The 26005-nt window shown below is 43.2% G+C and overlaps 1 protein-coding gene across 4 annotated transcripts in view; it reads right to left on the bottom strand.

Moving 5' to 3' along the window:
- The window catches only part of dapk2b (death-associated protein kinase 2b), a 161634-nt gene that overhangs the window by 4581 nt on the left and 131048 nt on the right, over positions 1-26005 (bottom strand). The window contains exons 7-12 of one of the 4 annotated variants that reach the window (XM_063070949.1): positions 25013-25061; positions 24124-24150; positions 23879-24031; positions 17075-17120; positions 1409-1498; positions 1226-1309 (exon numbers count right to left, since the gene is read on the bottom strand). In XM_063070949.1, the coding sequence (XP_062927019.1) occupies positions 1226-1309; positions 1409-1498; positions 17075-17120; positions 23879-24031; positions 24124-24150; positions 25013-25061 (449 nt within the window). Of the gene's footprint in view, positions 1-1225; positions 1310-1408; positions 1499-12944; positions 14967-17074; positions 17121-23878; positions 24032-24123; positions 24151-25012; positions 25062-26005 lie in introns of those variants that run through there. The other 3 variants (XM_063070948.1, XM_063070946.1, XM_063070947.1) reach the window with 3 other exon arrangements.

Below are 26005 nucleotides of genomic sequence, written 5' to 3'. Positions count from 1 at the left end.
GGTCATTTAGCCCTTCAAGTCATTCTGGCACTCAATATGGCAGATTCATTGTCCTGTTCCTGCTTCTGCCTCACGTCCCCTGATGTGACAACTATATCCAAGTCTTTCATGGACATTGCTCTGTGACAAAGAATTGCTCCTCATCTCACTCCTACATGACCAGCCTCACCTCTTAGCCTCTGAACTGGACTCCCCCACCACTTTAAACATCCACCCTACAAATAATCTGTCCTTGCCTGTTAGGAGCTTGTAGAATTTGAAGGCACACACTCAACGGTTCAGGAACAGCTTCTTTCTCTCTGCTATCCATCCGGGTTCTGAATGGACATTGAACTTGTGAACACTACCTCACTACTTGTTTTTTAAACATTTCATAATTTTTGCAATACTTATTTTATATATACACACACGATAAGAAAAAGAAAGCTGAATACACACACACTGTAATTTCTTTTTCTCTCTGTTATCCTGTTTTGCATTGTGCTGCTGCCACAAAGTTAACAAATCTCAAGACACATGCGGGTGATATTAAACCTGATTCTGGTTTTCTACAAGATCATCTCTCATTCTTCTAAACTCTAGCAAATATAAGCCCAATTAAGCCAATCTCCCTTCATACGTCAGCCCTGCCATTCCAGGAATCAGTGTGGTGAACCTCCCCTGAACTGATCCACAGCAAATCTTCTTTCTGTGATGGTTCGACCCAAGCTGCACGAAGTACTCAAGGTGAGGCCTCAATACTAATTACAGCAGGACACCCCTGTTCCTGTCCTCTCCCTGTAACTACACACTATTTGCCTTCTTAACTGTTTACTGTGCCTGCAACTTCCTCACCCAGTCAATAGCATTTACATCTCAATCAGCCTTCCTGGTTTTGCTACTGAAATGAATAAGCCCGTTTCTATCTGCATTTACCCACACCTACACCTTGGCCAAATCACACTGGAGCCATATCCTCCCCACAGCCCACGCTCCCATCCAGCTTTGTATCATCTGAAAACTCACTCCTTAACCATCTGTGAGTAGCGAAGGGTGGAGAAGTATTGCCAGACATTGCTCGTTACATCCCTATCCCATCAACACCCAAAATGCTGCAGCAAAGCCTTTCAGCTGCTGTGTCATTAACACATTGTTTTCAGAGAAAGAGATGTGTTATCCGTCACCATTGAGGTCTGGGTCTAATATATTTGCTGTAGCTACAATCCATCGTTACTCTGCCACCTACCAGAGCTGCTTCTTTCTTTAGATGATCTTTCTTAAGGAATGAACGAGTCAAATGATTGCAAAATGAAACAATCCTATACGTAAGCTGAAAAGAAATGGAGATTCATTAGACACAAATCAGCGGGTTCACCAGGAATTCACAATTATTTTGAGATGGGGATACCGGAGGTAGAATTTTACTCACCTTCCACCTCCTTCTGATGTACAACTTCTTGAAGTTTTCCAAATTAACAATAGATTCCCTTCTGACGAGAGCTTGACATTTGTTTGTTGGCTGAAAGAAAGGAAGAAATCACTTAAATGCAATGACAGGACAGTTAAGTGATTGGATGTTAAGTTCATATTCGGCCCATCGAGTTGTGGAGCAGACTTGAAGGGCCAACTGGCTTAATTCTGCTCCAATGTCTTATAGTTAATCTGTTTCAGGAACTGTTTACTTTTTATTCCCAGAATGTACTCTTTTGCTGAAGATTTTAAGCACCTGCAGCGTTTTGCTTTTGATTCATCATCGCGGAGAAGAGCAGTGGAATTATCCCTGATCTTCATCGAACAGAAGCAAAATTTTGGAGAACTTGTTCTAAACAACTCAGATATTTTATTTCCTACAGCAATGACATTACAAACATATTTCATTGGTTATAAAGAGCATGTGGAGAGACGGAAATGCACTGTAAAAATAGTGATCTTTTATTTGGCTCAGGGGGCAATGTAAGGATAACTTCAGGGATGGTGAGAAAAACTTGTCACAAATGAAACAACTCTTTGTACTGGCCATCTCACGTCTCCACTCCCAGTCTGAAACAATGACAATTCCTTTCCTCACACGGGTGCTGCCAGACCCACTGAGATCCTCCAGCAGATTTCAGCTGTGTTAACTTTCAGTGTCTCAACTCTCCATTGATTTCAGCAAATTCCAAACGGGCCCTGAGCAGTATTGTAAAGCAGTTTCTCTCCCACAAGGAGAATCAGACTCTGGCAAACTACTGGATCTCCATTCACTCTACGACTATGCCTGTTGAACTTCTTGTTTTAGTGCAGGTTTTATCCCAAAAACATGTTGATGTATGGACATGTAGAAAAGGGAAGCCGCTTGGTTTGAAACCCTCCTTCCATTGCCTGGCGCTCCATCTGTCCTGTCCCCTCCTTCCCACCGTGACCTTCCTCGCCTATGACACTGCTCCATCAGAATATCAGTTCCTTGCTGTGCCCCTGCCTTCACTGTTCTGACGTACAGTATGAACCACAATGAAAATATTCTATACGGAAGGAACGAAGAGGGCAGGGTGCAAAGGAATTGTAATCCAAGTTGTCATGGATTTTTTAGATGAAAATAACCCTCCCACTTCTAATCAAAACTAGAACAACCAAATGAATGAATGGGCTTTTCCTATTGTAGAATAGAATTTAAATGTAAAACGGAACAAGTGTGCCATGTTTTACTCCTTTTACTATGTATGGCACTGCACAAAAATCTTAGACACATATATACAGCCAGGGTGCCCAAGACTTTTGTGCAGTGCTGTAGTAATTTTTACGTATTGTACTGTACTGATGCCACAAAAAAAAACACATTTCATGACAGATATGAGTGATGATAAACCTGATTCTGATATGGGTCTCTATTGTGGACTGAGAGTGGGAAGGGGACAGGGAGAGGGGAATCATGGTTGGGAGAGGGAGAAGGGAGAGGGGAGGGAGCAGGAAGCACAGAGAGACATTCTGTAATGATCAGTAAACTAATTGTTTGGAGTCAAATGACCTCTCCTGGTATCTCAGGGCTGGGTGGGCACTCCGCGTCTGCCACCAGTCCCACACCCCTCCCATGGCGCCCCACCCTTGCCATTTCCAACACCCTTTGCTCCTGCCAGATTTACAAACTCGCGCTCCACTCCATGTTGACAAATACAGTAGTATGGAAAAGTCTTAGGCACTCTAGCTGTATATATGCGACTAAGACTTCTGCACGGTACTCTACCTATAACTGTAGAAAGGCCTTCAGCTCCCCAGAGCACTAGACAGTTTGCCATTATACACAGACTCAGTCAGTTGTCAACACCACCCATTGGTGGCTCTGGAGTTCTCTCCTATAGCTATGGTGAATGTGGTATCAACTTTCTGAAAGCTCTTTGCTCTGGGAAATTCTGGACTGTAGACGGCAAGCATAATCTAATTTCAGGATCCAGTGAATAGGATTCCAGAACAAAATAAAAATGTTGGAAACACTCAGTACATACGGTATATCCACACCAAATGTTGCTTGCCATCTGTCAGCTCATCACACACACAACTGGAAGTGGAATTGGTTACCACAAGAACCAAGATACAGTCAAACGCTTGTCTTGCAATCGGTTCATACAGATCAATGCATCACACAGTGCATTGAGGGGAAACAAACAGATGCGGAATGAAGTGTAACAGCTGCAGAGAAAATGCAATGCAAGTAGCAATAAGGAGCAAGATCATCACAAGGTAGATTGTGAGGCCAGGAGTCCATCTTATTGTCTTAAGGGCGCCCTATACAGTGAGTCAAAGTTGGCCTTGAACCTGGTGGCACATGCTTTTAAGCTTTTCTATCTTCTGCCGGACATGAGGGGCAGAAGAGAAAATGTCTGGGGTGGCTGGGGTCTTCGACGATGCTGGCTGCCTTACTGAGGCAGCGAGAAGTGTAGACAGGGTCCATAGAGGGGAGGCTGGTTTCCGTGATCTCTGTAGTTTCTTGTGGTCTCCTGCAGAGCGGTGATGCATCCAGGTGGAACTCTTTCTATAGTGAATTGATAAAAATGGTCGAGAGTTGATTGGGACATGCCTTATTTCTTTAGCTTCCTGAGGAAGTAGAGATGTTGGTGAGCTTCCCTGACCATGGTGAGGTACAGGTGTCGGCAATGTAGAGTGTCGGTGAGCTTCCTTGGCCATAGAGATGTACCGGTGTTGGCAATGTACCAGTGTCAGTGAGCTTCCTTGATCATGGTGTCTACATGGTGTATAAGATGATGAGAGGCATTGATCGTGTGGGTAGTCAGAGGCTTTTTCCCAGGGCTGAAATGGCTGCCACAAGAGGGCACAGTTTTAAGGTGCCTGGGAGTAGGTACAGGGGAGATGTCAGGGGTAAGTTTTTTACTCAGAGAGTGGTGAGTGCGTGGAATAGGCTGCCGGCAATGGCGGTGGAGGCAGATACAATAGGGTCTTTTAAGAGACTCCTGGATAGGTACATGGAGCTTAGAAAAATAGAGGGCTACGGGTAACCCTAGTAATTTCTAAGGTAGGGACATGTTTGGCACAACTTTGTGGGCCGAAGGGCCTGTGTTGTGTTTTCTACGTTTCTATGATTGGACCAAGACAGTCTGCTGGTGATGATCACTCCTAGAAACGTTGATCTGATCTGCCTCCTTTGCCTCCCTAATCTGCCCAACATACTAATCTAACTGCAGACTGGAGTGCCAGGAATAAGGATCCTGTCAGCAACGCTCTTTCAGTAACATCTGTCCCCAGAATGACCACATCCTTCTATTTGTTCAGTCCCTGATTCTCTTCAGCGCGTTCCTGACCCCTCCGGTTTCAGGGAGACCTCCTGCTGGATGTGTTGTGGTAGCAACAGCATAATCCACATCTCCAGCTCGCGCCTCACCTACAAAGGAATCGTGAGGTCAGAGGTGAACCCCATTGTCCACACTACCCACTGATCACCTCCAACAAGCACACTCCGCTCGATCACCCCATCAGGGTGTAGGAAGGAGTAACAAGTGCCAAGTAATGTCCATCTCCTCCAGGAGATTTTTTGCTTCATCCATTGGCACTACCAGACATCACCATCACCGACTATTAACTTCCCTGGGTCACTATTGAGCAGAAATTCAATTGGACAAGCCATAAAGACACTTTGGATGCAGGTCTTGCATAATGATAAAGCAGTACAGATGCCACTAATAACTCAGCAACACCTTGTACAACTGTAGCAACATTTCCAAGGCCATTTGCTTTCATAATTACTTGCTGAACTTGCATGTTACTTCGTTTGTTTTGGGCATGAGTCTCTGACCTCTGCCAGCCTTGACAGCCAGCTGTTTTGCTGACTGGCTTGTCATCACTCAGCTGAAACTGAAGGTTAAAATAAAACCAGACGATGCTGACACAGTACTGTAGTGGTTAGCACAACACTTTACGGTACAACTGACCCAGATTCAATTCCCGCCGCTGTCTACTCCATACTGTAACTCAATAATTTTTTTTAAATCTGCGGGGAGGGAAGCAGAGCCTCATGTTGGAGACCCTTTCACTGAAAGCTTGCAGGGAGTTAATGTTGGTTGGGGGCTGCTGACTTGACTAGTGTAAATTGCAGACATACAACCCTGCAAAAACTCATTTCAGGGAGGTAGCACCATCAATTTGCAGGAGACTTCCGGGGGAGGCGGGATGTCTGCAATAGAGTAGCTCCTTAGCAGCTAGCCAGCTAGTTTAAATAACGTTAGCTATGCTAATGAACGAATGACACCTGTTAAACTCACCTCAACATGTCTTTTACATTTAACCCATCATGGGCAATAGAAAAGTCACTGTTGCAAACAGTGCAGCGAGCAACACCGTCATTATTTTGACCCCTATTAGGCAGGGGTACACTTTAGTGTAGTCTGGGGTGACGTACGTTTTATATTTTCTGGACCCACAAACCGTATAACACATAAACCAAAATACTACCATAAATAAGTTAATAAAATACAATTCAAAATGCATGCAGCACAGGTGAACAGTAAACAGCTGGCCGGCCTAGTGGCGAGACCTCGGAGGTGACGGGGTATTCATTAGTCTCTCAGCCTGAGGGAAGAAGCTGTTACCACTGGCAGTCCTGGACCTGATGCTCCTGTACCTCCCTCCTGAGGGTGGTGGGTCAGAGAGATTGTGGGATGGGTGGAGAGCCCCTGGTCTGCAACACTCCCCATTTGTGACATTTACCGGGAGAGGGATACCTTGGTGATCCTCTCAGCGGTTTTAACTATCCTCTGTAGGGTCTTGGGGTCTGATGCCTTGTAGCCTCTGTGCACCACACAATGGTGCAGTCAGACAGGACACTGTTGATGGTGCTCCTGTAGAAAATTGTTAGAATGGGGGCAGGGAGCCTTGCACACCTTTACGTCCTTAGGAAGTGTAGAAGCTGCTGTGCCTTCTTGACTAGTGAGGAAGTGTTGTGAGTCCAGGTAAGATCATCCATTATGAACATTCCAAGGAACTTTGCACTCTTCACCTTCTCCACAGCAGCGCCATTGAAGTGCAATGGAGAGCGGTTAACCTGTGCTTTCCTGAGGTCCACAATCATTTCTTTTGTCTTATCCACGTTGAGACTCAGGTTGTTCTCACACCATTTGACAAACCTCTCTACCTCCTCTCTGTATGCTGACTCATCATTGTTGCTGATGAGGCCAACCACTCTTGCACCAGCAGCGAACTTGATGACATGGATTGAGCTGAATCTGGCAGTGCCGTCGTGAGTCGGCAGCGGACTGAGCACACACAGCCAATGCTCAGTGTGATGGGGCTGGAGATGTTGCTACCAGCTCAGACTGACTGAGGTTGTTCTGTTTAAGAAGTCCAAGATCCAGCAGTAGATAGATAGTTTGCCTCTTCAGGAATGTAAATCTAGCAAAATATCAGTTCCTACTTTTCTGTGGTTAATTTAACTCACACTTACTAAACAGATCCAGGAATTCTCAGTCGATGGTGAATTGCTACGTCAATGAGGCTTACAGCAAAGGTGATGCAAATCACCCGGGGATTTGTGGCAATTTTCAGTTCAGAGGGTATTGCTCCCTCCCTACTTACTGTCGCTTCTTGGAGAAAACACACGTCTGCTGCTACTTCTCTGGTTAAATTCTGGGCCGGACGTGGAAATAATCTCCTCTGAGGAAGCAGACAGACACTGAAAATTGGTGGGGGAGACAGCTTTTGGGTGGGAGGGGGCACTTGACTTATTCTGCTCCTGTGAAGCCTTTTGACTTGCTGCAACAACACGAGCTTCCAAACATTCCCAACAATTCGGTCAAAACTCTAAGTTACTTACAACACTGAATGAAGTGAGTCACTGCGAATGAGAACAGGTTTCTAATTCACTCTGAACCTGCATTGACTGGACAAACAAGCATCTAGGAAATAAACACAAGGGATTCTGCAGATGCTGGAAATCTCGAGCAACACACACAAAGTGATGGGGGAATTCAGAAGGTCAGGTAGCATCAGTGGAGGGGAATAAACAAATAACATTTCAGGTCAAGACCCTTCATCAGAAATAAGTGCTACGACATTCACACCCTGAAAATGAGTGAAAATAGTTCAATCTATATTACTTCCATACCGTGGAAGTCTTGCCTATTCTGAAAGCTGTTCCTGGAGAGTACAAGTTTCATGAAACCAAACAAACATTTCTTGCAGTCTTGTGCGAGTAAATGTTCTCATTTTAATTCTCTAAAAGCAGAAAAAAATGTAAATTCAATAAAACTCCAAAATTCTGCATCCTCAGAACATTGGTGGTACTGGATAAGTGTACGAGGCGTGATTGATAAGTTCGTGGCCTAAGGTAGACGGAGTCAATTCTAGAAAACCTGGCACATTTATTTTTCCTACATTTACACACTTAGTCCAGCGGTCATGGAGCATACGGATCCCTTCTTTGTAGAAGTCAGCGTCTTGGACCTCCAGAAAGTGGTCCACAGCGGGGGTGATTGGTAAGTTTGTGGCCTAAGGTAGAAGGAGTTGAGGAGAAACTTCAAACTTTCTGCATTTTCACTCAAAGAGTTGAACTGCACATGCATGTAATGAGAGCTGTATAACTCATCTCCTTCTACCGTAGGCCACAAACCTATCAATCATCCCTGCTGTGGACCACCTGGAGGTCCAAGACGCTCTCATTACATGCACGTGCAATTCAACTCTTTGAGTGATAATGCAGAAAGTTTGAAGTTAATAACTCATCTCCTTCTACCTTAGGCCACAAACTTATCAATCACCCCTGCTGTGTACCACTTCTACAAAGAAGGGCTCCACCACCGCTGGACTACGGGTGTACATGTAGGAGGGGACTATGATGAAAAATAAATGTGTTAGGTTTTCTAAAATTGACTCCTTCTACCTTAGGCCACAAACATCAATCACTCCTCGTAGTTTCTAGACTGCTGGATGTTACACTTGTCAATACTCCAACATAATTATAACTCACCTTTAGTCTTAGATGTGGAAGAGCAGTATAATAAATTCTCCAGAGCTTCAGTGAGCTTAAAGGGAGTGTGGGAATTAGAGCAAGATATCAAACTATCAAGATTTCTTGACAAATGATCATTGGAATTTATTTTGTGATGTGCTGAGGGAACAAATAGTGTTTTCTCTCCTATGGCACTATCAGGCAATCCAAGAGCATGAGTAGGAATTCCTTTATTTAACTGCTTGGCGCACATTTGCAGTGGTGCTTCAGTAAGGGTTCAAGAAAGAACTTACATAGAAACATAGAAAATAGGTGCAGGAGTAGGCCATTCAGCCCTTCAAGCCTGCACCGCCATTTATTATGATCATGGCTGATCATCCAACTCAGAACCCCGCCCCAGCCTTCCCTCCATACCCCCTGACCCCCGTAGCCACAAGGACCATATCTAACTCCCTCTTAAATATAGCCAATGAACTGGCCTCAACTGTTTCCTGTGGGAGAGAATTCCACAGATTCACCACTCTCTGTGTGAAGAAGTTTTTCCTAATCTCGGTCCTAAAAGGCTTCCCCTCTATCCTCAAACTGTGACCCCTCGTTCTGGACTTCCCCAACATCGGGAACAATCTTCCTGCATCTTGCTTGTCCAATCCCTTTAGGATTTTATACGTTTCAATCAGATCCCCCCTCAATCTTCTAAATTCCAATGAGTACAAGCCCAGTTCATCCAGTCTTTCTTCATATGAAAGTCCTGCCATCCCAGGAATCAATCTGGTGAACCTTCTTTGTACTCCCTCTATGGCAAGGTTGTCTTTCCTCAGATTAGGGGACCAAAACTGCACACAATACTCCAGGTGTGGTCTCACCAAGGCCTTGTACAACTGCAGTAGTACCTCCCTGCTCCTGTACTCGAATCCTCTCGCTATAAATGCCAGCATACCATTCGCCTTTTTCACCGCCTGCTGTACCTGCATGTCCACTTTCAATGACTGGTGTATAATGACACCCAGGTCTTGTTGCACCTCCCCTTTTCCTAATCGGCCACCATTCAGATAATAATCTGTTTTCTTTTTTTTGCCACCAAAGTGGATAACTTCACATTTATCCACATTAAATTGCATCTGCCATGAATTTGCCCACTCACCCAACCTATCCAAGTCACTCTGCATCCTCTTAGCATCCTCCTCACAGCTAACACTGCCACCCAGCTTCGTGTCATCCGCAAACTTGGAGATGCTGCATTTAATTCCCTCATCCAAGTCATTAATATATATTGTAAACAACTGGGGTCCCAGCACTGAGCCTTGCGGTACCCCACTAGTCACCGCCTGCCATTCTGAAAAGGTCCCGTTTATTCCCACTCTTTGCTTCCTGTCTGCTAACCAATTCTCCATCCACATCAATACCTTACCCCCAATACAGTGTGCTTTAAGTTTCTTCTCGTCCATTATTGCGTCTTGCCTACCAGCAATTATTTACAAAAATTCAAAGTCACGACCAGAGTAAAGTCATTTCACCAGTACTGGCCGGTTTTAAATCATCTTCCCAGAAATGGAAACACAATACAGTGACCATGTGTGTGACCCAACGATTCCTCTCCACCTCCACTCTAGCCCACGTACTTAGTGAGAAAGCAGTGCCGTGGAACTTCTAGGTATCTGTGATGCTATGCAAGTCATTGTCCACACTTAGTAGTGCCTGTACCAAATTGAATGGTCTATCGATTCTAAAGTGGTATCACAATCATTCCATTGCACACTGGCTCAAAGTACCAATCAGTTTTATATACAATGGTTAAAAAAAAAGGATGCAGCAAGTCACTAAATGATGAATACTTAGATAAATTCCAATCAGTGCATGGAAATAAAATAATTTTAAATTGTTATTTATATGTAATAAAGGCTTTTGAATTAAAACAAAACTCTTGAAAACAATGCGATAAATGTACGTGGGCAACACCATTTTCATACTGGGCTAGAAGATTAATCCTATAAAGCAATCTGAACTGAGAACGTTGAGGAAAAGCTCACATACGGCAGTCAAAGGCACAGTTTATTAATTGAGTTTGAAGGCACAATGTTAGGGGATGCCTGTGGTTTATGGATAAGACTGTTGCCCAGGGAGAGTTGTTCAAAATGTAAACAATTCATATTTATTCAGGCATTCATGTACGTTCATAATTATGCCGACACTTTTGAAAGATGCCAAAGATTAAAACTATGTCGGAAACAACAGGAATTCTGCAGATGCTGGAAATTCAAGCAACACACATCAAAGTTGCCGGTGAACGCAGCAGGCCAGGCAGCATCTCTAGGAAGAGGTACAGTCGACGTTTCAGGCCGAGACCCTTCGTCAGGACTAACTGAAGGAAGAGTTAGTAAGAGATTTGAAAGTGTGAGGGGGAGGGGGAGATCCAAAATGATAGGAGAAGACAGGAGGGGGAGGGATGGAGCCAAGAGCTGGACAGGTGATTGGCAAAGGGGATATGAGAGGATCATGGGACAGGAGGTCCGGGGAGAAAGACAAGGGGGGGGGCGGAACCAGAGGATGGGCAAGGGGTATAGTCAGAGGGACAGAGGGAGAAAAAGGAGAGTGAGAGAAAGAATGTGTGTATAAAAATAAATAACGGATGGGGTACGAGGGGGAAGTGGGGCATTAGCGGAAGTTAGAGAAGTCGATGTTCATGCCATCAGGTTGGAAGCTACCCAGACGGAATATAAGGTGTTGTTTCTCCAACCTGAGTGTGGCTTCATCTTTACATTAGAGGAGGCCGTGGATAAACATGTCAGAATGGGAATGGGATGTGGAATTAAAATGTGTGGCCACTGGGAGATCCTGCTTTCTCTGGCGGACAGAACGTAGGTGTTCAGCAAAGCGGTCTCCTAGTCTGCGTCGGGTCTCGCCAATATATAGAAGGCCACATCGGGAGCACCGGACGCAGTATATCACCCCAGTCGACTCACAGGTGAAGTGTTGCCTCACCTGGAAGGACTGTTTGGGGCCCTGAATGGTGGTAAGGGAGGAAGTGTAAGGGCATGTGTAGCACTTGTTCCGCTTACAAGGATAAGTGCCAGGAGGGAGATCAGTGGGGAGGGATGGGGGGGACGAATGGACGAGGGAGTCGCGTAGGGAGCGATCCCTGCGGAAAGCAGAGGGGGGGGAGGGAAAGATGTGCTTAGTGGTGGGATCCCGTTGGAGGTGGTGGAATTTACGGAGAATAATATGTTGGACCCGGAGGCTGGTGGGGTGGTAGGTGAGGACCAGGGGAACCCTATTCCTAGTGGGGTGGCGGGAGGATGGAGTGAGAGCAGATGTGCGTGAAATGGGGGAGATGCTTTTGAAAGCAGAGTTGATAGTGGAGGAAGGGAAGCCCCTTTCTTTAAAAAAGGAAAACATCTCCCTCGTCCTAGAATGAAAAGCCTCATTGTGAGAGCAGATGCGGCGGAGACGGAGGAATTGCGAGAAGGGAATGGCATTTTTGCAACTATGTCGGATTAGTGTTGCTTGAAAGCAATTGGTAATGTATTAGCAGGCTAGCAAGCCTACAGGTCAAATAATACTCATGGAAAACTCAACAGGTCACGACTCGATTCAAGAGCCAAAAGTCCAATGAATGACCAGATTATGGGATAGGTAGGAAATACGTAGAGAGGATATTTTTATGTTGGAGCCAACATAAAACAAGAGGCTATACGTAATAACTTTATTAGTGAACTTTATATGCAACTTGTAAGGAGTTATTTTACCTCAAGATGGTGAGAAAATGACACCATCTACCACATTCAGGTGGACAAAACTGAGCACTAAGCTAATAATAATAATAGGCATCCGTTAGTCTCATGAGACCATGAATTTGCGCCTTGGACGGTTTCCAGGGCGCAGGTCTGGGCAAGATTGTATGGAAGACCAGCAGTTGCCCATGCTGCAAGTCTCCCCTCTCCACTCTCCACGACACCAATGTTGTCCAAGGGAAGGGAATTAGGACCCACACAGCTTGGCACCGGTGTTGTCGCAGAGCAATGCGTGGTTAAGTGCCTTGCTCAAGCACACACACGCTGCCTCAGCCAAGGCTCGAACTAGCGACCTTCGAATCACTAGACAAATGCCTTAACCACTTGACCACATGCCACTGGGCTAAGGAAATAGATAAAAAGATGAAGGAAGAATAAAAGTTAACAGGTAGGTAGATAACTGGTATATATTTTCTGCATTTTAAATAATATTATTATTTTCATTAATGTTACATGGTTGAATGTGGTTTTAAATTTTTTATTAAAAATATCTTTGTGTTTTCCAATTGTGTCTCCCATCGCCAGAGTTGCTTAGGAACAATGGAACGACCTTATTTAGCTAGCACAAGCCAACAGGCAGGACCATGGGCAGGGATTTGGTTTCTACTTTCTGAGCCTCGATGTTGTCACCAGTCTTGTCTGTCTGAACAGCCAGAGCAGTAAGTCCAGTTGGATGCTAGGAGCCGTGTAGCCACAAGAGGTGAGAGTGACTGGGGGTGGGGGGGGGGGTGAGAGTGAGGTGGGGGAATCATAAAAGCAGTCTGGGCCCAATGTTTCAGGTGAAGCTGAACAGAAAGTTATTTCAATGCAAGGTTACTGACCTAAAACTTGAACCCTGCTTCTTGTTCCACAGATGCTGCCTGATGCCCTCAAAACTTTTAGCACCTTCAGTAACTGCATAATCGCCTAAAAGACTCCAGCGATGAAAAGGTCAGCAGTTCAATAAAGTGGGAGAGAGGGTTATATCTGTAAACTCTCCACATTTGGGGTTTACTTTTGGAAACAGCATCATAGCATAAACAAGATGGAAGAACCATAATTTCAAATGAGTGATTGGTACAATTCCAGTAAATTACTGGTTCTAAACCTTTAACTAATTTACATCGCCACCACAGTACCACAGAGGAGAAGCTGATGAATGTGTTTGAGTTGTACACCTAATGCAATTACACAGTACCACAGAGGAGAAGCTGATGAATGTGTTTGAGTTGTACACCTAATGCAATCTGGGAGGACAAGGAAGAAAGTAAGAGTTAGTAGGAAAGTGGGGAGAATAAGATGGTGTTAGTGTAAGTATATGGAGGCTGGAGGAGACTTTGTAGGTTTAAGGATCTATTTCACACTGAAAGATCTATGACTACGACAATAGATCAGTCATGCAACCTGGTTGCAAACTTCAAATGCATTCTCAAAGACTGCTCAGACTATTAATTTATTGTAGGATTGACTGAGCTGGGTTTGTGTCACACATCACTGTTCCCTTGTAAAATAAATAGAAGATCTTTAGTTCACCTCATATATAATCAGTATCGCAAATCATCTAACACCAGCTATTTGAAGGCTAATCTCATGAACAGATGGATAGCACATTCAGAGCTTACACAGAATATCTTGGATCTAAATCTTCTATATGACAGGTAGGTATATAAAGTTACAAGTTTGCATTAAGATTGCACACTGCTTTTAATTATCTGGAAAAATTAACATTCCAAACAGGGAGCCACATTTGAAAGGTGTAAAGGTTGAATCAGCACGACACTGATAATCCACATCATGATTGCTCCCAGGACACTCAGTCAGTAGAACAGGACTGTGGAACTGATCCGTGCTTCACTTCCGGTAATAACAATATTTTTGCTACTTTTACTTCATTCAGCTTAATAAATTTAAGTGCTGGAAATTGTCACAAAAATTGAATAAGTTCTCCTTTTTTGATTATTGCAAGCCAGGTCTATACATAAAAATTAAACCTTTGGCCATTAAGTACTTGTTTTCTTGCCCTATCCAGAAATTAAATTAAGTAGGTTCATTGTAAAATTCTCAAACTGATTTCCTTCCATGAAGCAAAGCAGAAAAATTAAATGCAGCAACACACAAAGAACTGGAATTCTCAGGTGTCCTGAACCCGGCTAACGACTCGGTTCCATTACACTCGGGTTGGTTATCAGTTCTCCAGTGCACGTGCCATTTAACACATCCTTTAATGTCTCATTCAGGTCCTTGTAAAAGAAAGAGGCAAAGTCTCCATTCACGTAGCTCTCAGTAACTGGCTCAGTCTGAAAGGAGCTGATTACTTCTTGGACCCATTTCAGTTCAGCAGAGATCTCCTGACTTAGAGACTCAAAGTGAGACTGGAGCTCAACATACTTCCCATCCACTGCGTTCAGCATGCCATTCACACCTATTACTTCATCTTGGAGTTTCTTCTTCCTGGATTCAGCTTTACGGTATTCGTACTTGATCTGGGAGAGATCATGTCGGACACTTTCATTTTCTTCCTTGTACCAGGATTCCTTTTCGTTGTAGATTGAAATCAATGCGTCAATATCTTCCTGGAGGGAATCATTTGCAGAGGTGAGATTGCTGAAGGAGGTGTCCATCACACAGAGGTCTTCCACCACTTTGGCAAATCTTTCAAAGTTAACGTAGGTGTTATTAGGTGGCATGCTCGAGTGTGATTTGATGGTGTACTCTTTCAAACGCTTGGTCCTCAGCTGCCTGTGACCCTGCTTCTTGCCCCCTTTGGCTTTCTGTCCCTCCTTTTGATGGGTCTTCAGTGGATCAGACAGAAGAGTTTTAGATTATTGAGACGCAGGATGAAGGTAGGGATCTGCACACAGGGTGTGGGACAGTCTGGATGCAGTAACACAAGCTCATGCCAACTCCAGGAAGTTCTGCAACCCCTGTGGTTAGTGCCACCACACAGAAGCCTAGTAACTTTAATGGTTGTGTTACATACACACAAGAAAACACTTCAAACTCCATGTGCATGCAAAACCGTGGTATTAGTTTGATGTGCAATGTAGACTTGAATTATATTTTCAGTCATTCCCCTGATTACCATCGAAAACAATGATAGTGGTTCAGACAAGACCCGTGTATTGAAAATAAACAGCTCACCTGGTGCTGGAAGCAAATGAAGTTTATTCCTAGTTTGTTCACATCGTGAATGTTGCTGAATTAACCCATTTGTGACACTTGTGTCAGACACTTTCTTACTGGTATGCTGCATTGGCTAACTTACACCTCCCAGTTCACCCTACGCTGGCTGGAGGCTGCAGTGACATGAGGATTAATCGGACCCTATAACATAATACTATAGTTCCTATAGTAACTTCTGCAGTTAATTGCTGCTAAGTTTTGCATCAGTATGGAACTTGCCAGTATTTGCCTACATAACCACTGACTGAACTGATACTCAGTTTTTGGTAATAATTGAGCTGGTTGATTGTTGCCAGGGTTCTGAGCTCCACCGTGCTGCTGGACTTGATGATTGTTGGATTCCCCAGGACATACACCGAGGACAAGCCACTGCCTCATCCAGGGAAATGGGAAATGGGACTGATGGGATTGCTCCCGAGGACTAATGGACTCGAGGGGCTGAACAATCTCCATCTATATCATTATAAACATAAAACTCACATCAGATCCTCTGCCAGGTGAAATAAGCTTGTTCATTGTGAAGGCAGCTGTTGGCTGTGACCAACAGAAGAATGCGGAAAGTTACTTTTTATTAAACTACTTGTGTTTACATTAATATTTAAAATGCACAGGTGAATTTTGTTTTAATGTTCTTTAACTAAATACTTTCAACAGATTCATTCTTTTTTTTACAGCTTTTAAACCTCACTGAATGCCAAGAAATTTCAAAAAGGATTGAAAGGTCACATCAGCTTTGACAAGTAGCAAAGCTGTGGACAGGTCTTGAAGTGTCAAAGTTTCCAGAGGGTCTTTGTGGGTGGGGATTGTTCTGGCTTACCCAGAAGACTCAGTTACATTGTGTGAGGTCCACCTGTCCCTCAGGCTCCTTCATTTCAGCCCAAAGGGTCCCAGCCAGCAACATCACCCACGTGATTCCAAGTCAGGTAAGTCCAGTGGAGTTGTGAGTGGCAACATGGGCAGTAAGCACCACTCAGCCAGGCAACATGCTAGCACTGTAACTCCTAGTGTAGTCAAGCCGAGGAGCGACTGCCATCTTGCGCAAAGCTCCTGAAGTATATCGACTACTGTCGCATACCCATTTTAGCCTGAAGCAAGTTCAGCCACTTATGGAAAAAGCAGGAACTTGCACCATTTTGCCAACAGCTGGAAGAAACCAACCAGCAGGTGAAAGGAGATGGCTCCTTTAAATAACACTGGTGAGGATCCTGAACAAAGTGAAGAGACATGGTCTTCAGAAGAGTCAAGATGGCCGTACTGATTAATGCCAATGACTTTCCTTCTGTGGTCACTTGCAGCAAACGTTAATGCTGCCGTCAGCGCTGACCCCTTCACCAATATGGTTCCTGCTGAGATTTGCAGAAGAATCAAGAATTCACTTTAGCTAATGTTCTGCTGTGTATACACCTCCCATCTTGACTAAATTTGAGCTGGAATGCAATATAATTGTGGGGAATGCCAACCGTAATTCTATCGCTATGGTTCGGAACAGAGCCTTAACTCAAAATTGACACAGAGCATATAAAAGAACATTCCATTAAAAAACGTTAGAATGGTGAAGTGGATAAAGTTTCAAGGGGACAACAGCTTATGTGGAATCACAAGATTAAAATCACTGCAATTTTTGCAAACCATGCATGTTAATGCACAGACAGTCAAATAGCGATGACACACACATCAGAAGGAATTCTATTATACACAAATATCAAATTATACTCACCATTATCCATGGGTGTGAAAGAGCACCTTTTATGTTCAGCCTTTTCCTAAATAAATTGAAACAGTGTTCAGGAACAGGTTCAAAATTTTTTCTTGTTGATTAAATCAGGCTTCAAATGAAAGATATATTTCCATTAAAGTGACATGATTGAACAAAACTCTGGTTGATTTAGGTATAGTTAACTCAGTGATTGATTGAGGTACTGTGCCTTCTAAACGGTGATCGGTTACCCAGCTTCAGACCTGCTCTTGTAACCACAGTATTTATGAGATCGGTCAAGTTGAGTCTGGTAGTAATGACTACTCAGACTCTGATAATAATTTGGTAATGATAATACTATTAAATATCAGAGATTAGTGGTTAGACTCTCCCAGGAGAAAATTTTAAAATTCTACATAACCATGTGTTGTAACACGCACATTTTGGAATCTTTTTCCAGCTTTGCATTTTCTTCTTTTAAATCAGTTTCTGCAGCCCAAATCAAACATTTCAGTTCAGTTCCAATTCGGTTTGCCTTTAAACACAGTTAACTGGCTGTGATAGCCAAGGCCTTCTTCACCTCACTATTAATCATTTTTAATTATCAAAATTAACTTGCATGTTCACATAATTTTGGCTAAATCTGCAAAGGCCAAGAAAATGTTTTCATTTTAACACACAAAAATTGCTGGAGGAGCTCAGCAGGTCAGGCAGCATTTATAGAAAGGAACAAAGAGTCGATGTTTCGGGCCGAGACCCTTCGTCAGGACTGGAAGTTGAGATAATAGAAGTAAAATTGCAATATGACGTTATTGGAAGTGAAATACCAACTTTCAAAACCGCTGAACAGACCACAACAATAAATTTTACAAAAAGAAAACCATATAAGCTACTTGGCCTATGAACTAATTGGAAAAAATTTTGATCTATTTATGTGGCGTTTTGTAACATGATCCCAGGCAGGAGAAGCTTCATCCCATTTCCATCATGCCCGATCAGAATTTTGTATGTTTTAATGAGATTATGTCTCATTCTTCTAAACTCTAGTCTGCTTATCCTCTCATTTGACAATCCCCATTCCAGGAATGAGTCTGATGATTCTTCATTAAAAACTCCCTCTCTCACAAACTATTTGTAGACAAGACTTATCCACAATAGGCCAGATGTAGTCTCATGAGTGCCCAACATTACTGCAATAAGACATCATTTGCATTCTAACCCCTGTAGAAATCAATGACAATAGTTTGTGCCTTTCCAACTAATAAACTTTAAGTGACTGTCATACAGCATCCAGATCCCTCTGAACACCACCACTTTTCAATCTCCCAGCATTTAAAGTATACTGCTTTACTCCCTTTATCCCATATTTTCAGAATGTCTTCCATCTGCTGTGTCTTTGCCCATTCACTTACTTTGTCATCCTAAACCTTCTCTGCATGATAACAACACAGCCACCCTGCTTTCTCTCATCAGAAATCCTGGTTATATTACATTTGGTCCCGGATTCAAATCACCGATGTACATTGTGAGAAGCTGGGCCATTGCACAGATCTCTGTGGCAGACTAAATTCCACATACACTGCATCTACTGCTCTACCTTCATCAATGATCATTGTTACTTCCTCAAGAATTTATTCAGGCTTGTGATGTATGACTGGCTCCACATAAAGCCATGCTGACTATACCTAATGAGCTTCTCCAAATGCTCCTTATCGATAAACTCTTATACAGTACCTTGGCTAAGAAAATATTGGGTCCTCCCTGCTTTCCTTTACTGTCAAAGATTTGAAATATCAGGATAGTTTTTTTTTACAAAGTCCAAACATCTGATTGTTGGATGTTCTTCTCAACAACAGATGAATACTTGAAGTCTGTCTACATGCAGAATCTTCAGCAAATGTTTAATGTAGATCCCTTTCCAATACTGGGCTGGACTTGGTTGTGTTGAGTTGATCTTGACAATTTACTTGCAAACATTTCGTCACCAAACGAGGAGACAGCATTAGTGTGCTGTTCATTGTGGTGTGTCCTCCAAATGCTTGGCCTTTACATACTGAACAGTCAGCTGATTTGCCATCATTATGGAAACTCAATTGTGACGTAGGGAGGAAATCACATCACCGATTGATTGTGTGGCAAACTTCATGTGTTGTGGTCTGGAATTTTGCCTGCATTGGCTCATAAACAGGATCGAGGTCTACAATGCCTGTTTACAGAATTGTTTGTGGAAAACCACGCTTCTGGGAATTCTGTGTGTTTGCTTGCACCATGACTTTCACTGATGCCCAGTGGAATTTCTGCCCCCCTCGATCTTCGTGGGTAGAGACCAGGCTGTATTTGCTATTTCTGACCATGGGAACCATACTAGATGTCATATAATTTTCAAAGGTGACCACCAGTGCACCCACTGTCTTTTAAAACATTGGTAGACAAGTCAACAGACTTGGAGAGTTACCTTTCAGTCCCATAAAAAATGATTAAAGCTGGTTTCTTTACCTTCTCGTTCACTCAAGACACACAGTTCTCCACCTTTTCTAGGTTTTCTGTGTCTACTTTTGGTGACACCAGACAAAAAACTTAAATAATTTTCTGGACCGTTTTGTTACTTTGCAAAGTAATTCCATTATCTCAGTCTGTTGGTGTCTTTTCTGATCTTTCCTTTTTACATATTTCCAAACGCTTTTACAGTCTTGTGTTACTCTAGTACACTTGTTTCACTTCCTCGATCCTCCTTAGCCGACCTGAAATTTTCACTGTACAGTTCCTTTTGACCTTATAAGCCTTTTCTCCTTTGATCAATAGCATATTTATTTTCTCCCATTACTTCTCATCCACTGGTTCCTGTCTCACCTCTCTCCTTCTCTTCCATACACTGGCTATTTTCCCTCTGATGCAGAGTCTCGACCTGATAAATGAACAATTTGTAGATGCAAGAGATTGCGCAGATGCTGGAAATTTTGAGCAACACAAAGAAAAGGTTGGAGGAACCCAGCAGCTCAGCCAGCATCAGTAATAAATCACAAACACAAGAAAGTCTGCAGATGCTGGAAATCCAAAGCAACACACACAAAAATGCTGGAGGAACTCAGCAGGTCAGGCAGCATCTATAGGAAAGAGTAGACCCTTCTTCGGGAATGAAAGAAACGTCGAGTGTTTACCCTTTTCCACAGATGCTGCCTGACCTGCAGAGTTCCTCCGGCATTCTGTCTGTTGCTCCAGTAATAAAATGGTCAATGCTTTGAGCTGAGATTCTTCATCAGAACTGGGTCTAAACCCGAAACATCAACTGTTTATTCCCCTCCATTGATGCTGCTCACTTCCTCCAGCATCCTGCATGTGCCGTACGTGAACAACGTGCCCACCTCCAACAGTGGCACCTGACTCACTGAGTTCCTCCAGAACTTTTTAAAAAATATCTTTCTTTAATTTCTCTTGTTTGCCATGGTTCTACCACTTTTCACATTGAGTTCCTGTGCTTTAAAAAAAAATATATATTGTTAACTATGCATTAATTCTTGAAACATTTGTCATTGCTCATTTACTGTAACTTCCTTTAATGTGACTTCCCAAACTCTCATAAGCAACTCACACCCATTTTGTTTCAATTTAGGACCCTGGTTTCAGATCAGCATGCACTCTTAAATCCTGCCTTTGTAAATTTTTCCCGTGTTCTCTAAAGGTGCAAGATGATGCAATGAAACTCTGCTTCTGACGGCATGGGTAGATGCTGAGAAGAAGTCATTGCTGAATACGGCGAGCTTGGTCCACATATCAGTAGTGAAAGCGGAACCTCAGCTCAGCTTCCGAGTCTGATCAGACTGGTCCAAACTTGCACGGCATCACACAAGCTCCAGGTCAAACGGCAGCTTGTGAAAACTATTCCTCAAAGCTCGTCAACACTGCTAGAACAAAGTACGAGGAATGCGTGGGTACGAGCCTGCCTGCTCTTGTCTGATCACATACTTCACTGACCATACTGAGAGCGTGGCCTGCTTGCGTCTCCGGCTGCAGGGTAAGGACCACTCCCTGACCTCCTGTCCCTGAGAGAGCAGCAACAGTCACTAAAGTGAGACGCGAGGCACTCACATCAGTATGCCCTGTGCAGCTCTGTCCCCCACACCCAGCTGCCTGGCTCGCTCTGTCTACTAACAAGTAGTGGGGCCAGGACAACCCGTGACATGTAAGATACCTGAACTGAGCCCTCCTTGTGTCAGGCAGCATTTTACTTAGTCACTGAGCACCAAGTGATAACACAGCCCTGGACAGAAATATTTGAGCGTTCCAAATAAGAAACAAATTGATAATGGTATCGAAATAAACTTTCATTAAACCATACAAAATATTAGAACAATTGTACACCACTAATATGTGTACCTATCTGTTAAGAATGATGAAAACTGAGAAAGCACTTCATTTCAAGTTTGTAACAGTTAATGCTCTCCCTCCATCTGAAAGGTCGTGTGTTCAGGTTTGAAATGGTGATCTTAGGTTGGCATTGGTGTTCAACATCATAGGAAGGCCTTCCTAAAGCCCATATACCACATCAACCACGTTCTCTCCTTCAATATATTTAGCTACCTCTTTGAAAAACTCAAATTAGTCAGACAGGACTTCCCACCAACAAATCTGCGCTGATTATCCGTGATTCGTCCCTGCCTTTCCAAGTGCCAATTATTCCTGTCCCTCAGAATTTCTTCCAGTAATTTCTCTACCACTGACATTAAACTAATTGGCCTTTAATTATCTGGTCTGCCTTTGCTGCCCATAATTAATACATGCACTACATTTGTTGCCTTCCAGTCACCTGGGACTTCCTCAGTGGCCAAAAGAGATTTAAGCTGCTTTGTCGGTCTCTTGCTTTCTTTTGGTCGCCTAGGACACATCTGCTCGGGCACAGGATACTTATTCACCACAGCGCATACTAAGACATCTAACACCTCCTCCTTTATAATCTTTACATGATCTTGAATTTCACTATCTCAACTGAAATCTCTAACTATAATGCCTTCTTTCTTAGTGAACACAGACGAGAAACATTCATTTAAAATCTCATCAGTTTGCTCTTTTGGTCCCTAATGTGTCCTACTCTAACCCCTGCTTTCAAAATATTCATAAAATGATTAGAGACGTCTGGAGAGAGGAGTTGGCATTGAATCATCTGAAGCTGCCTGGGATAAGTGTTTGTCTATGATACAGGCTTGCCCTGTTAACAGCAGGCATCAACTGATCCAGTTTAAAGTTGTCCACCATCTCCACTACTCTAAACTTAGATTGCATTGGATTTACCCTTCTGTCTCGCCAATGTGTGGTAGATGCCAAGGGACGGAAGCCACATTTGGTTTTGCCCATTACTGACTGGATTTTGGACTAAAATATTCGACTGGTACTCAAAGGCCTATAAAAGATCCTTCCCCTTGGTAGCTGGTCTTGCTATATTTGGCTGCTCGCAATCTACTACTTGTTTCCCTGCAGCCAAACAACAGTCTCTGATGCTGGGGGTGATTGTTGCCAAAAGACTTATCTTGAGGGAATGGAAATCACCTTCTCCCCCTTCCTTTCGGAGATGGATGGCTGATATGATCTCAGTCATACAGATGGAGAAACTTAGGTTCTTAAGAACCAATTCAATTAAAAAATTTTCAGCCATCTGGGATCCATTTCTTGCCTACCTGGATGAGGCCGGGGGCAGATGAGCAATTTCCTCCCCCCCAGCTGATTTCTCACGGCCCTCATTTGAGATTTAACGTTTAGTATTTTTGAGCACTTTGAGCAATAGGGCATCCCTCTAATGTTATATCTTTTTTTTTTTGCTTTTTTTTTTATACATGTCTGAACTGGTATGTTCTTGTTGATTTCATTGTTTTTTTGACAATTTTGAAAATAAACTATTTTTTAAAAATTCATAAAATGACTTGAGATTTTCCTTAATCTTATCAGCTTGACCCCTCTTTACCATTTCCATTTTAAAGTCTCCTACCCCCGACTTTATACTAATGAGCACCTTGCCTGCTTCCAATGTTCTGTACCCACCAAATGTTTTCTTTCTTTTCTTTTTATTAAACTCTCAACATACTTGACATCCAAGGTTCCTCGACTTGTCACCCTTTCCCTTGGTGCTCAAAGAACTACGTTGGCCCTGAACTCTCACTATTTCACCGTCTAAAAGCTTCCACTTCCCGAAGAGAGGCTTACCTGCAAGTACGTACTCCCACTCCTATCAAATGTCATGAGATCAGCCCTCCTCTAATTCAGATACTTAATTTCCACACTCTCTTTATCCCTCTTTATAATATGGCGAAACTCTCTGAGTGATGGTCACTACCTCAAAATGGTCACTCATTGGCGCTTCACCTGCTTGCTCAACTTCATTGGGTAGGATTAGGTCTAGCACTGCCTGTTCCTTGTAGGGTTATCTATATTCCTGCACAAAATGTTCCCTAGATCAGGTGTTCCCAACCTTCTTTACGCCATGGACCAAGACCACTAAGCAGGGAGTCTGCAGACCCAGGCTGGAGACCCCTGTTCTAAATACAGCTAAAAATTCCACCACATCTAATCCTTTCATACTAAGATTATGCCAATATTGGTTACATATACCAAATAAATAAGGTAAGAAACTAATCACAATATATTCTTAATTTTTGGACCCAAAATACTATCATTAATCTTTGAACACTTAACAGATAGAAATTCCACACATTCAGAAACACATTTTTTAACCTTACAAAACAGTCAAGAAGCATCTCTGCCATTTTCTGTGTCAGTGGATTAAATCACAAACTTTATAACACTCTCTGCTCATTAACTAAATGCAAGTGCTCACACCTTGTATCTTTCACCAGAAGGTTTTTAATGAAGTCCTTTGCCAGATTGCTTGTCTGGCTGAAGAATTCTTCATCAAGTTCATAGTTCATTGCAGAGATGTTGGCGAGAGTTTCCTGCTTTGTTTCACCGAGGAAAGGGGAGGCTCCACTTAACCTGGTTCACAGGGGACAAGAAAAACAGCTGTAAAGTCTGAAATGGACTCACACAGCACTCCAATATTTGTAAACGATCTATAAAATACTTACAGAATGTATGTAATGACACCAATGCTCCTGAAAAACACAAGTGTCAGATTTACCATCTGATAAACAGAAACAAAGCTAAAGTAAGACACTTAAAATTTTGAAAACGACATTTAATTGTACTTTGGACCGATTTCACTTCCAGTACTTCCACTGCAGCACATTGACTCAGCTGGTAGTGGCATCTCCACACTTGGATCCCAAACTTTGCTGCTCCTGGTGTGGAACCGATGGCTGTGCCCGTCGCCCCCAGCCACTCTGCATTCCTCCCACGTCTCAAAGACGTGCCAGTGAGGAGGTTAGTTATCCGTAGTGCAGGTGGGTGACAGGAGGATCAGAGGGGATTTGAATATCACATGAGGGGGCATACTGCATTGTGCAATAGTCTCAGGCATCTGGCGGGAGCAAAGGATGTTGAGAATGGCAACGGTGGAACACCGAGGGAGGGGTTTGGGACAGGTGGCGGAGAAGGAGTGCCGGGCTGGGTGCAGATACACCCAGCGCTGAGACACTGGGGAAGGTCATTTGATTCCAAACAATTGGTTTACTGATCATTACAGAATGTCTCTCTGGTGCTTCCCACTCCCTCCCCTCTCCCTTCCCTTTTCCCAACCATGATTCCCCTCTCCCTACCCCCTTCCCATTATCAGTCCACAATAGAGACCCACATCAGAATCAGGTTTACATATATATCTGTGTTTTAACTTCCAGTGCATTTTACAGGAGACGGTTCATGCAGGGTGTTCACTCAGAATGGGGAGCATTTGAACTGTATAATGTGAACCACAGAGGCCATGCACCCTTAAACATCAATGCTAAAGACCTTTTATTTCACAGAACTAGAGCTGGAAGTTGAAAATATGTGTTTCCATTTCTTCTGGAAGGCACTTACCACATATCTGCAGGTAGCCCAAGAGGTTCATAGTTCACAATTTCTGGAGCTGGAATAGATGCACACACAAGAGAAAATTGAAAATATGAAAATGACACAAATTTTATCACTTACTACAACCTTTATGCTCGTACCTTGCTGCAAGACCAGGTCACAGCCAATGTTAGTGTATAGTATTCAGCTGGGGCGGGGAAGGAGGGCACTGTTGTTCTGGGAATTAGTAAGAGCAGAGAACCAGAAAGAAGAATATAAACCAGGGTACTGTTCATTCACACGGAGGTCAGACAGAGAAGATAAAAGTAACTTCAGGAACACTGGTGTGCAAACTAGAGTCATCGCAGCAACAAGGACAAGGGGACTGGACAGAGTCCTAACTGAGACAGACAGTGAAGAACAAAGTCTGTGGACTAATTGTGGTACCTGCATTCTCAGATGGTGGTCAGGGCCAAACATTATTGGGAATCAATTATGTGCAGATTGAAGGCCAAGTAATAGATCTGCAGATCACAGACAAGAGGATACTGCACTCAAAAAGTTGTGAAAAGAAAGAAAGAAAGCACCGAATTGGAACTGCTTTCCCCATATCCTGTGAAGAAGGTCCGTGCGGTTTCCAAATTCTGCCTAACTAATATGACTGCATGGATTTTCAACTTTAATTTAATTTCTGCTTTAGACTTCCTCTTCAGTATTGCTTAAATATTCACTTTAAATACACATTTTCCCCTAGTCATTTTCATACATACGCACATACATACAGTATAGACACATACACAGATACATATACTGTACTATGCAAAAGTGTGTGGGCACGTGGCTAAGTGGTTAAGGCATTGGACTAGCGACCTGAAGGTCGTGAGTTCGAGCCCCAACCGAGGGAACGTGTTGTGTCCTTGAGCAAGGCACTTAATCGCACATTGCTCTGCGACGACACTGGTACCAAGCTGTATGGGTCCTAATGCCCTTCCCTTGGATAACATTGGTGTCGTGGAGAGG

This window comes from Mobula hypostoma, chromosome 18 (assembly GCF_963921235.1).
Source record: "Mobula hypostoma chromosome 18, sMobHyp1.1, whole genome shotgun sequence".
NCBI classification, from domain to species: Eukaryota; Metazoa; Chordata; class Chondrichthyes; order Myliobatiformes; family Myliobatidae; genus Mobula; species Mobula hypostoma.
The sequence above is the reverse complement of the archived record's forward strand: the minus strand, read 5'-3'. Positions and strand labels throughout refer to the sequence as shown.